The following is a 10,572-nucleotide window of genomic DNA, read 5'->3' on the forward strand; positions in this document are numbered from 1 at the left end:
GGTGCATGGGAGTGGGGTCACACGGGGCAGGTCCATGCGGGGTGGGATCACGCTGGGGGTGGCTGGGGGTGGACAGCGGTGGGACTGACCACCCCGCCCTGCCTCGCCGCCAGGTGTGGCGGAAGTGCCGCATGCGCATCTTCACGGTGGCCCAGGTGGACGACAACAGCATCCAGATGAAGAAGGACCTACAGATGTTCCTGTACCACCTGCGGATCAGCGCCGAGGTGGAGGTGGTGGAGATGGTGAGGGCGCGCCGGCGCTGGGCAGGGCTGCATGTTGCACCCCAAGGGTGTAGCTCTGATTTGCTGGGTCCCCGGGACACCCACCGCCCAGGGCTGCTGGCTCACCTCCACCCCCAGGCTGTTGGCTTCCGCTTCCCCGAGCCCTTGTGTGCCGTCTGGCAGTGGCAGCCTCTCAGATTTCTCCCCTTTCTCGTGACCCTGGCAGCTCTGAGGAGGCTCAGGCACCTTGTGCGGTGTCGCTCGGTCTCCGTTTGCCTGGCGTTTTTCCCATGGCTGGACTGGGTGGTGGGTTTGTGGGAGGAAGACCCCAGCTGGACCAAACATGACTGAGGACCGTGGGATGGTACACTGCGGGTCCGTCCCCGCCAAGCTCGGGCCAGTGGGCGGGGAGTTACAGACTGAGCCTGCGCGGCCGAGCGGCTCTCCTGAGCCTAAAAACACCTCCTGTCAGCCACGCCTGGCCTGCTTTCCTGGTTCCAGTGGACGGGCTCCGGTCCAGAGCCATGGCTGTGGTGTTTTCTTCTCTGTGTCTCGTGTGTTAGTGAACGTGGGTCCTGGGGTGGGCGGAGGGCGTTCCGATTGACAGCCATTCACAGACTCGTGGTTGCCCACGCACACACGTGCACACACAGCCCCCCTCGGGGAGTTCGGGGCCCGGGGCTCCGAGACCTGCTGAGGGCACTGAGGACGCACGGCACACTCGTTGTGTAACTGGGGTTGCCTGGTGAGAACGCACCAGTTTTGTACTGGTGTTTACTTCTGCGCTTTGGAACTTGCAGGTTGAGAATGACATTTCAGCGTTCACTTATGAGAAGACGCTGGTGATGGAGCAGAGGTCCCAGATGCTAAAGCAGATGCAGCTGTCCAAGACGGAGCGCGAGAGGGAGGTGCGTGTCTGGTTCGTCGCACAGGTGGTCGTCCCGGAGCCTTTGACGAAAGGCTGGCCTGCCTTTTTCCAGACCCCACGTGACCATGGGGACTGGGATCATTGAGGTCACTGTGAGCCCTTCACCTCTGCCTGGTTTGTGAAAAGCTGGTGATGCAGCTTCTGCTCCACCTCACCTCCCCACTCAGCTCACGTCACGCCCTCCTTGCCACCCAGGCCGGGCTCAGGGGCTCTGCGGCCCTGGGCTCACACGTGAGGTCCACACAGAGCCGGCGTCCACCCGGCCTTCCTGCTTACGCACAGCCCCCCGGTCTGGAGCCATCTTTTACTGAGCACCACGGCCCCCTCTCCCATGACACCCCAGTCCCTCCAGTCCCCAAGCCAGCAGCCACACGAGTCCCTCAGGGCCACCTCCTTGCCCCTCTCCCAGCTCCCTTCCACCTCACACGTCACCACCTGAGAGACCTCACTCTGTCCATCCCCACGGCCTCCCCGACTCCCTCTGGCTGCCGGTCAGCGCTGTCTTCGCCCGCAGCTTCCCAGGGTGCCTGCGTGCTGCTGCGGCTCCCCCCACCCCAAAACTCTGCAGCTCTTGCTGCCCCTCCCCGGGGCCTGGGCTCCCTGGCGGTCTCTGCACTGCAGATGAGTCAGTGGGTGGACAGGTGGCTGGAAGGCTGAGGGGAGGGTGGGCGGGCAGGCGGGTGAGCGGGTCGGGGTGGAGCCCACGCGTCCACGTGGAGCAGCATCCGGTAGAGTCTTGGGTGTCGTGCCTCCTGCAACGTGGAGGCCAGGGTGCTTTCCTGGGCCTTCAGAGCTGGGGCAGGAGGAGACAGGAGGAAGCCCGAGTTTGGTCTGGACGCCCGTGGGGCTGGGAGGGCCAATCCAGGTGTCCCCGGGGCTGTGGGGCCGCCAGCCTCTCTGCCCGCTCGCTCCTCCCTGGGGGTTGGTACCTGGCATCACAGTGAGACTGGCGCTGCCTTGCCCTCCCGCCAGGCGCAGCTTATCCACGACAGGCACACCGCGTCCCACTCTGTGGCGGCCGCCAGGACCCAGGCCCCATCCACACCGGACAGAGTGCAGATGACCTGGACGAAGGAGAAGCTGATTGCCGAGAAACATCGGAACAAGGATGCTGCTGCGTCCGGGTTCAAGGACCTCTTCAGCCTGAAGCCGTGAGTGTCAGCCCTGTTCTGACCCACAGTGGGGACGGGCCCCTTCGCTGCCCCACGGTCTCCTTTCAGGCCAGTTTGCAGGGAAGCGGGCGGCAGTGGGTGGCGAGGTGGCAGACAGTGTTCCGGGGGCTTTTGCAGCACCTGGAGGTCGGGGCTGCCCCCGGGGCCGGACTCCCCGCTCTGACCCTCCAGGCTGCCCATCAGGCTGGCCCATCCGCCTGCCGGGGCTCCGCCCATGGCGTTGAGCTGGGAGCCCAGTGGGCGTGTGGCTGGGCCTGAGGAGGGTCCCGGGTGGGAGAGTCAGGACGGCATCTCCCGGGTCTTCGGCGTAGCCCGAGTTGTCAGAAGGGCCTGGGGGGCTCTCTGGGCCGAGGGGACAGATGCCCTGGAGGAGGAGCACAGTCAGCGGGGGCGTCGTGTTTGCTCGGGAAGTAACGTGCATTCTGTCTTCTCTTCCGCATAGAGAGTGGGGAAACCTGTAAGTCCTCCCGGTCCTGGGACCTCATAGACTTGGTTGCCTGGCATGCGCTGCACGCACTGCCCCTCGCGACCCGTGCGTGCACGTCAGAGTGTGTGCACGGTCCCGTGTGTGGATGTGCCCGTGAGCACACACGTGTGCAGTCCTGTGCATGCACGGCCCCGTGTGCGCGTGTTCCTTCTCCGTGCCTGGCCTCGTGTGCGCGTCCGTGTGTCCGTGCTCAGCCCTGCACTGCTTGACTTTGAGGAACTTCCTGTTTAACTCACTCCCTCGCCCGGAGTGGCTCGGGGCACATACCCGACATTCCTTCTCTGAACAGCGCCTGCGGACGAGGTCTGGGGAGGGTTGGTCCTGAGCGGGCTCCAGAGCGGAGGGCGAGTGTTCTGGTAGCTGTCAGTTTGATTCACCCACATTCCTCGGGGTCCCGGGGTCCAGATGCACCCAGTCTCGGCTGCGTGGGGACAGCTTTTCCTTCTGTCTCCGCAGCGCCCAGTGCCTTTTTGCCCTGTAGGAAGCTGCCACGTTTGATCTCATCAGAAGGGATGTGTGTGAATCCTCTTTTGGGGCTGGCCCTGGGGGTTAGGGCCAGAGATCCAGGGCCTGGAGGGCTGCTGTCTGTCTGTCCATCCGCCCCAGCTCCCCTGTGACTTCCGGGCTGTCTTCCCTCCCGGGGTGCCCAGCGGAGCCTCATGACTCGGTGGCCAGACTTCCTGTTTCAGCCCCTAGACCCGAGCAGCTCACGCCCCAGGGGCCGCAGGAGTGTGGGTCCCTTGAAGGAGCCCCGGGGGCGAGTGCACAGGACTCCGTGCTGCCTGCTCTGTTTTTTCATAAACATAAAGTGACCTCCAGATGAAGCATTTGAGTAAGAACGCACAACAAGCCCGTAGTGCAGCAGTAGGTGTCCCCTCCAACTCCCCGTCGAAGGGGCTGCGAGCGGCAGGCCTGGCCCGAGTGCAGCCAGCTGCCACTGTCCCGGGCCTGCGGGAAGCGGGCAGGAGAGCCAGTCTGGTCTGCCGCGGGGGTTGGGCTGCGGGAAGCTCCCGGAAGGTGGGAGGTTAGCCCACAGGTGACCCCATGGCGGGCACACCGTGGCTGGCCCCGGGGTGTGTGGTCGTCTGCTGTCAGCAGCCAGGGTCCAGAATCCCGCCCTGCCCGCACGCCGTCCACGGGCCTCCCCCGCCCTCCCCAACCCTGGGCAGCCCACCAGCCCGACCGCAGGTCCAGCCTCAGAGAACCTGGCTGGGGAAGCGCTTCTCCACCAGACTCAGCATGTGATGACGCGTTTCCCCGTTTGGTGGCTTCACGGCTGGCTGTCGGGTAACCAGTGCAAGTGTCTGTTACCTTCTGGACACGTGAGGGCCGCCCGGGCCTCTCTGGCCTCCATGGGCCCACAGTCCTGGAACCGCGGGTATGTCCAGGCCTGGCCCTTGATTTTAAGATTATATGTGTTGTCAGACTCTTAACCCCAAGGCCCTTTAATATCACAGACACGTTTCTAGAATTGCTGTTGTGTCCCCAAACACACCGATAATAGGGATCCATCCAGGCAACTAATTCTCGGTTCTCGGAACCAAAGGCCCCTGGCTGTGCCGAGAACAGAGACCCAGCCTGTAATTTTATCAGATGAAACTGGAGCGAGAAAACCAAGGGTTCCATTTCCCCGTTTTCTCCTGGTAATTGGCGGTTGTAATTGGATTTATTTGGCTTAAAGTTTGAGCTGATCAAAGGCTGTGGCCCAGGCTCCCGTCCTGCGGGCCTTTCCCGACCATCACGTGGCGGCCTCGTCTGTCTGTCTGTCTGTCTGCCCAGCCGCCCGCCCCTCTTGTGTCCTGGGCATGGTGAGCTCCTTCCAGCTGCAGCCCCCACACCGGCCCCCCGCTCTGCCGCACGTGGCCCCAGCACCGGCAGCTGTGCAGAGGGAGGAGCAGGTGCAGGGGCTTGGGTCCTCCCAGTCGGGGTTTGCTGTGTGCTTCCCGGGGTGCAGCTCATTGAGGGGCCGATGCAGAGGAGGAGGGCTTGCTGGCGGGCACAGGGCAGCAGCGTCCCCAGTCTTGCGTCCCCGAGGAGCCTCCCTGGGAGGCTGGCTGCCCAGAGCACCGTGAGAGGCATCAGTGTGCAGCAGGCTGTGGGGTCAGGGCAGTGGGCAAGGACGTGAGGCACAGGGTCTGGTCACCGGTGTGGGAGCGGTTGCTGTCGGCCAGGAGCAGCAGCGTCCGGGCAGGCCACGAGCCGGGGCGGGCCTCGCGGTGGCCACATACTTGGCCAGTGTCCCCAGCTCTGTTAGAGGGGCTCGGGCCTCAGGCACTGGTGGTGGGCTGGGCCCTCCTTCCTCACCCACTGGGTTAGTGGCCGCAGGTGGTGCTCACTCCGGCAGCAGGTTCCTCATGGGGCAGCATTTAAGGACGGGCTGGCCGCGGGGCAGGGGTCTCGACGGAGACGCCTCTCAACCTGGAAACGGGCTCGCTGTGTCGTCCGAGGTTCCGCTTCCGCCCACAGGAGTGGCCTCCGGCTGTTGTCTCTGCCACACGTGGCATCGCGTCCTGTGGCTTCTCCAGGTGGCGGGTCTGACCTGTCTCCACCTGCCCTTTCTGATGGGAGCCAAGTGGGCAAGTTGGGGCTCAGACACAGCCTGGTGCCCAGGACTGCATATTGGAGGTGCCGTGTGACTGTCTCCCTCTCACAGGAACCAGTCCAACGTCCGGAGGATGCACACGGCTGTGAAGCTCAATGGTGTCATCCTCGACAAGTCCCAGGATGCCCAGCTGGTCCTGCTCAACATGCCGGGGCCCCCCAAAAACCGGCAGGGGGACGAGAACTGTATCCTTTCCCAGATGCTGCCCTTGCTGAGGTGGGGGACAGCCGCCATGTGGTGGGAGGGCCCCTCACCCCGCTGCTGCTCAGGGGAGGCGCCTGGGGCTGGGGTTGGGAGCTGTGGGGCCCTTAGCGTGGGATGTGGGTGACCTGAGGTGCCCGGACCAGAGCTGTATCACGGGGGCCGTGTGGGGCTGTGGGCCAGCGAGCGCAGAGGCTGTGAGCAGACCCAGTTCCTGTCGTCTGCCTGGTCCCCACATTTGAGCTATTGATGGCCAGGGAAGCTGGGCTTGGGGAGTCTCAGAAATCGCCCCTCACTGACTCAGCGTGAGCGCGGGGCCGAGGAGACAGTGTAGACTCGTGGAGGTGAGGAGATAGAAGACGTGCTTGGTGCTCTGGGTGACAGAGGCCTCCGTGGAGAGCAGGCTGACACCTGGGGAATTCAGGTGATGAGTGGGGTGAACGTGGGCACAGAAACCATGTCACTGACCCCAGCCTTCCTGCCTCGGCTCTGGGCTCCAGGCTCTTGCCTTCCCAGCTCCTGTCCCGGCCTCTTCCCAGTCATCTGGGGGACGGGGCAGAGCCTAGGGGCCCAGTCCATGAGGTTCTGCCAGTGGCTCCGCTCTGAGCCCTTCCCAGCACCAAGTGCCCCCAACTTGTGGAACCCCGTCAGCTGCTGCGTGGAGCAAGGCTGCCAGGCCTGACCTTGGGGGTCACAGGTCCGCCCCACCCTGGGCCACCCAGGGGGCGTGCAGCCTGGTCATCCTCTGAGTTCAGCCCCACCCCACCCTGGGGAGCAGCAGGCAGGAAGCTGTAAGGAGGCCAGCAGCTTGGTCCTCGGGCTTTAAGCCTCAGGAGGACCACAAGCCCAGGGATCCATGCCTCCTTGGAGCCAGGACTTCCGGTCAGTCTAGGTGTCCTGGTGGTGGACGTGTCTGTTGCATCCTTTCCCTTGGATCTGTGCCCAGAGCCCCTGGGCGAGGACGGGGGTCCCTCCAGGTTCCTGGTCAGGCAGCTGCAGGTGTAGGCTGACCGCAGCCCTAGCTGAGGTCTCTGTTGGGCGGGGTCAGCACTCCTCTTCCCCTCGCACAGTCCCTCCCTCCCTCTCCGGGCCTGCCGCCCCCGTCCTCCACCTCTTTCTCAAACCGATCCTGACTGGACACAGGACCGGGGTGAGTAAAGCTGTCCCCTTCACACTTCTGGCTACTTGCAAGGTTGGGCCAGCTGTGTCCTTAACTCAGCGCACCGCAGATATGGAGTTCCTCGAGGTCCTGACCGAGGGGCTGAACCGGGTCCTCCTGGTCAGGGGCAGCGGCCGGGAGGTGGTCACCATCTACTCCTAACGCTCGGCCACCCTGGGGGTGCACTGGGCAGGTGGGGACGGTGCTGCAGTGTGCAGTGGCCAGTGCGTGGCGTCCTGTAGAAGTTTCTAGATGGCACCGGGGCTCTCCAGGCCGAGTGCTGACGTGTGACTGAAGCCTTCCCCGCGTCCCAGGGCAGGCTCGACACCCTCAGTGCTCCCCATGCTCCCGGGGTGCTGGCGGCGACCTGGTCTGTGCCCGTCCGTCTCCTGACGGCAAAGAGAGACAGGGAGCACCTGGACTCTCGAACTGATCTCCCTGGGCTGGACCTGCAGGCTGTTGTGCAGTCAGGGTCACTCAGACCCCCGGCCCCCGCACGGTGCCAGGAGAAGCCCCCAGGCTGAAGCTGACCCGCGGTTGAGGGCTCGTGTCGGCTCCCCGGGCAATGCTGCCCACCTGCCCCTCTCAGTAGCCGGGCTGGGGTTTCTGAAATGGAGGCAGAGTAAAGACCGTCCCCTCGACGGTGGGCTCATGTGCTGGTTCTTGCGGACCGCAGGGCAGGCGTCTGCGGGTGGGTGGGCGGGTCCTGGTGGGGTTCGTACCAGGAAGCAGCCGGTGGAAGAGCCAGGCCGTGCTCGTGACCAGTTGTCTCCCCGCACTGACGGCCCGGCCGGCACCCGAGCTGCTGTACCTGGTGCGGGTGACTGGGAGGCCGGGGGCGACCCTAGAAATGGCGGATGCCGGGAATCCCCCGCTGCAGGCGACAGTGGAAGAGCCTTCAGGATGGGGAGTGCCACACGGTCCAGCGTCTGACGCACTGGCTCCTGCAACCTCGTTTCCATGCTTCAGGCTCTTGAGAGGGGACGGGGTGCAGCCGTGGGAGGTCCTGCAGCCACTGCACACGGCTGCCAGCTGAGCCTGTCACCTCCGGATGGGCCTGGGGCATTGTGGCTGTGGGGGTGGGGGTGTTCCCGCCACGTTTGGGGCACTGACAGGCACCTTCCCTTGATCCTGGACTGTTTGCACTTTACACGCGCTGTCATGTTCACCGTGTGTTGTTGCAGTAATTTGTGCCTCACTTTCTGTATGGGTTATTTATTTATTTAAACGTCCGGGGGAGTTTCAGTGATAAACATCGTCCACAAGGAGGTTGTGTCTGTGAAATGGGCTCCGAACAGCCAGGCCCTTGGCTTTCTCTGGTTGCCATGGGCTCCCAAGGGAATCGGCCCTGTCCACAGGCTTCAGGTCAGGCAGGGGCTAAGCGTGTGTTTCCAGATGTTTCTGAGGGGCAGTCAGGCAGCATGGAGGGTCAGCGTCACCGTCAGGATGACCACGGCCAGAGCGTGTGCCAAACGCCACAGCTGAGCTTGGGGCGGGGATCTCAGTTCAGCGGTGACTTGTACCTCCCTCTTCAGGTCCCTCTCCTGGGTCCCGGGTCCCTGTGCACCGGCTGGCAGGTTGGTCAAGGCTGGGAAGCAGCTGCGCATACAGGACCCCCCACTCTCTGCGACACCCGGCCCGGCCAAGCACCTGCCACGTCTGTCTGCACCCTAGGTCCTTCCTGTTCTGTAAACTGTGGGACTCTTAACTGTGGCCGTTGGCTTCGTGTTTGCCTTTTCGAGGTTCTTTGTATGATTTTGTCAGTAGAATAAAATGAAGATCTGAGTGTGTTGGAGAACACTCTGTCTCATCGAGCATGAAAATTAAACGTGTGGAGAAACGCACCCCCTCCCCGGGTTTATTTCAGGTCTGATCATGTGGCTGGAGAGTTAGCATGTGAACTGTCTGAAAAAGTCAAACCAAAGCAACAGGCTGATGGAGTCAGTAGGAAGCGGCCCCCTGCCCCCCGGGTACGTGTGCAGCGCAGTAAGGAGACGCGGCTGCTCGCTGGAATTACCAGCCTGTAGTTTCCATATGGGTGGAACCAGCAAAGACTCTGATTAGAGCGGACCCTTTAATCTGATACATGGGCTCACGAGACAGCATTTCACACTGACTAGGATGTGGGTGTGACCGAGGAAAAGGAGACGAACCCGTGTTGCAGGCGTGTGGAGGACACCGCCGGTGGGGGCGCAGCTGGGGCTGCCCTGGGAAGGGAGTGGCGGTTCCTGGGTTTGCTAAACATAGAGTGACCGTGTGACCCCCCACGGCCCCGCCGAGAGATGCTGTCCACAGTCGTGGAGGTGCATGGCCCTGCGCTCCACGGCAGCCGAGCGTGGCAGCAACCTTCGTGCCCCGCTGTCCTGCCCCGCTGGTCCCGTTGCCTGGCCTCGCACCGGGCCTCGCACACTGACTTAGTTACCGCGGCTCCTGCCCTGTTAGCATCAGCTGATTGACGGCTGCAAAACCGTCCCCTGGAGATTCCGATTGGGCTGCGTCGCCGCTTCACGTGGGTGTCCTCGGAGCTTAGCTTTTGGGGGAGGGCGCGTATGTCCCCTATTAGACTTACTGGCCGACGCTGATGTTCAGAATGGTAGGACGCACCCCGGCAGACGTCAGAGGAGGCGTTAATTACGGGGGTCGCCCCACGTCACCTGCCCTCAGGCTGGAGGCCCAGGAGCACGGGCAGCCAGCGGTGTACGCGCCAGTCCTCAGGCCCCAGGCCCAGAACCTGCGACGCCCAGGGCCAGAGGCCACGGCCCGGCTGGAGCAGAGGGAGTCGGCCCTCCCGTCACAGCTGTGGTCCACGGGTTGGACGGTGCCGCCCACAGCCAGGAGGGTGAATCTTTGTTCAGTTCACTGAGTCAAAGGCTGACCCCTTCCAGAAGCCCTCACAGACACACCTGGAAGTCACGCTTCACAGAGCACTGGGCCCCTGAGCCAGTCAGGTCGACATGAAATTAACCAACACGGTAACTTTAAACATTAGCTCCTGACCGGTGGCAGCCCAACAGAAATGCTTTTGGACTTTGAGCGCATGTCTGGGGGCTTTGTCGGACTCGCCGAGCCTTCTGTGGGCACCTCGGCCCTCCCCCTGCTCAGCCCACGCTCGGGACCCTCAGGTCCCCGTGGCCCCAGTCAGTGTGCATTTGCTGCCTCTCCCGTGATCTGGAATCTTCTCTGGGGAGCCTTCAGGGCCGAGGGGCTCATGAGCTGTGATTCTGAGCTGCTGACCGTCCTCTGTGGGAGTTCTCGGCACGCCCCACTCCGCCGCCCCCGCCGTTCCCTCCCCACCTCCACGTTGTCGACCGGGCCTCCCCAGGTTTCCTGGTAAGTGAGGTCTGACCACCACTCCCTCCAGAGCCCCTTCCCATCCCGTCCCCTAGGACCTGCTCTCCCCAGCCCCGCCGGGTGCACACCCTCACTGCCTGCATCAGCAGTGGCCAGGGGCGCTCACCTGGGCCGCCAGGTGCAGGGAGGTCAGGGCCCTGGGTGCCCCTTCCTGCACAGGGTTCTGGACCAGCGTCATGGCATCAACTAGCATCTTGCTGGGGACGCAGCCCCACCGGAATCAGCTCCAGACGGAGGCCCGGGGGTTGCGGCACATCAGAGGGCGAGGAGGGGCTGGGGGCACGCGCTTGTCCATGGTCTGCCCCTCCCCGGGGCAGAGGCCCACATTCAACGCTAACGGAGGCGTTGAGTGTTTTGCCGGAGCTGTGGCTCATGGAGCCCACGAGAGGCCACTGCCCCCATCTCAGCTGCTGGCTGGAGGTGGGAGCCTCCCTCCCCACCCTTCAGG

The 10,572-nt window shown here is 63.7% G+C and overlaps 1 protein-coding gene across 1 annotated transcript in view; it reads left to right on the plus strand.

Moving 5' to 3' along the window:
• Positions 1 to 7,414, plus strand: part of SLC12A7 (solute carrier family 12 member 7) — a 38,691-nt gene extending 31,277 nt beyond the window's left edge. Inside the window, exons 20-24 of the mRNA XM_072958895.1 lie at positions 114 to 245; positions 1,025 to 1,132; positions 2,125 to 2,303; positions 5,465 to 5,598; positions 6,844 to 7,414. Of these exons, the coding sequence (XP_072814996.1) occupies positions 114 to 245; positions 1,025 to 1,132; positions 2,125 to 2,303; positions 5,465 to 5,598; positions 6,844 to 6,935 (645 nt within the window). The 3' untranslated portion in view covers positions 6,936 to 7,414. The remainder of the gene's footprint in view (positions 1 to 113; positions 246 to 1,024; positions 1,133 to 2,124; positions 2,304 to 5,464; positions 5,599 to 6,843) is intronic.
• The last annotated feature ends 3,158 nt before the right edge of the window (positions 7,415 to 10,572 follow it).

The sequence above is a fragment of the Vicugna pacos genome, chromosome 3, assembly GCF_048564905.1.
Source record: "Vicugna pacos chromosome 3, VicPac4, whole genome shotgun sequence".
Lineage (NCBI taxonomy): Eukaryota > Metazoa > Chordata > Mammalia > Artiodactyla > Camelidae > Vicugna > Vicugna pacos.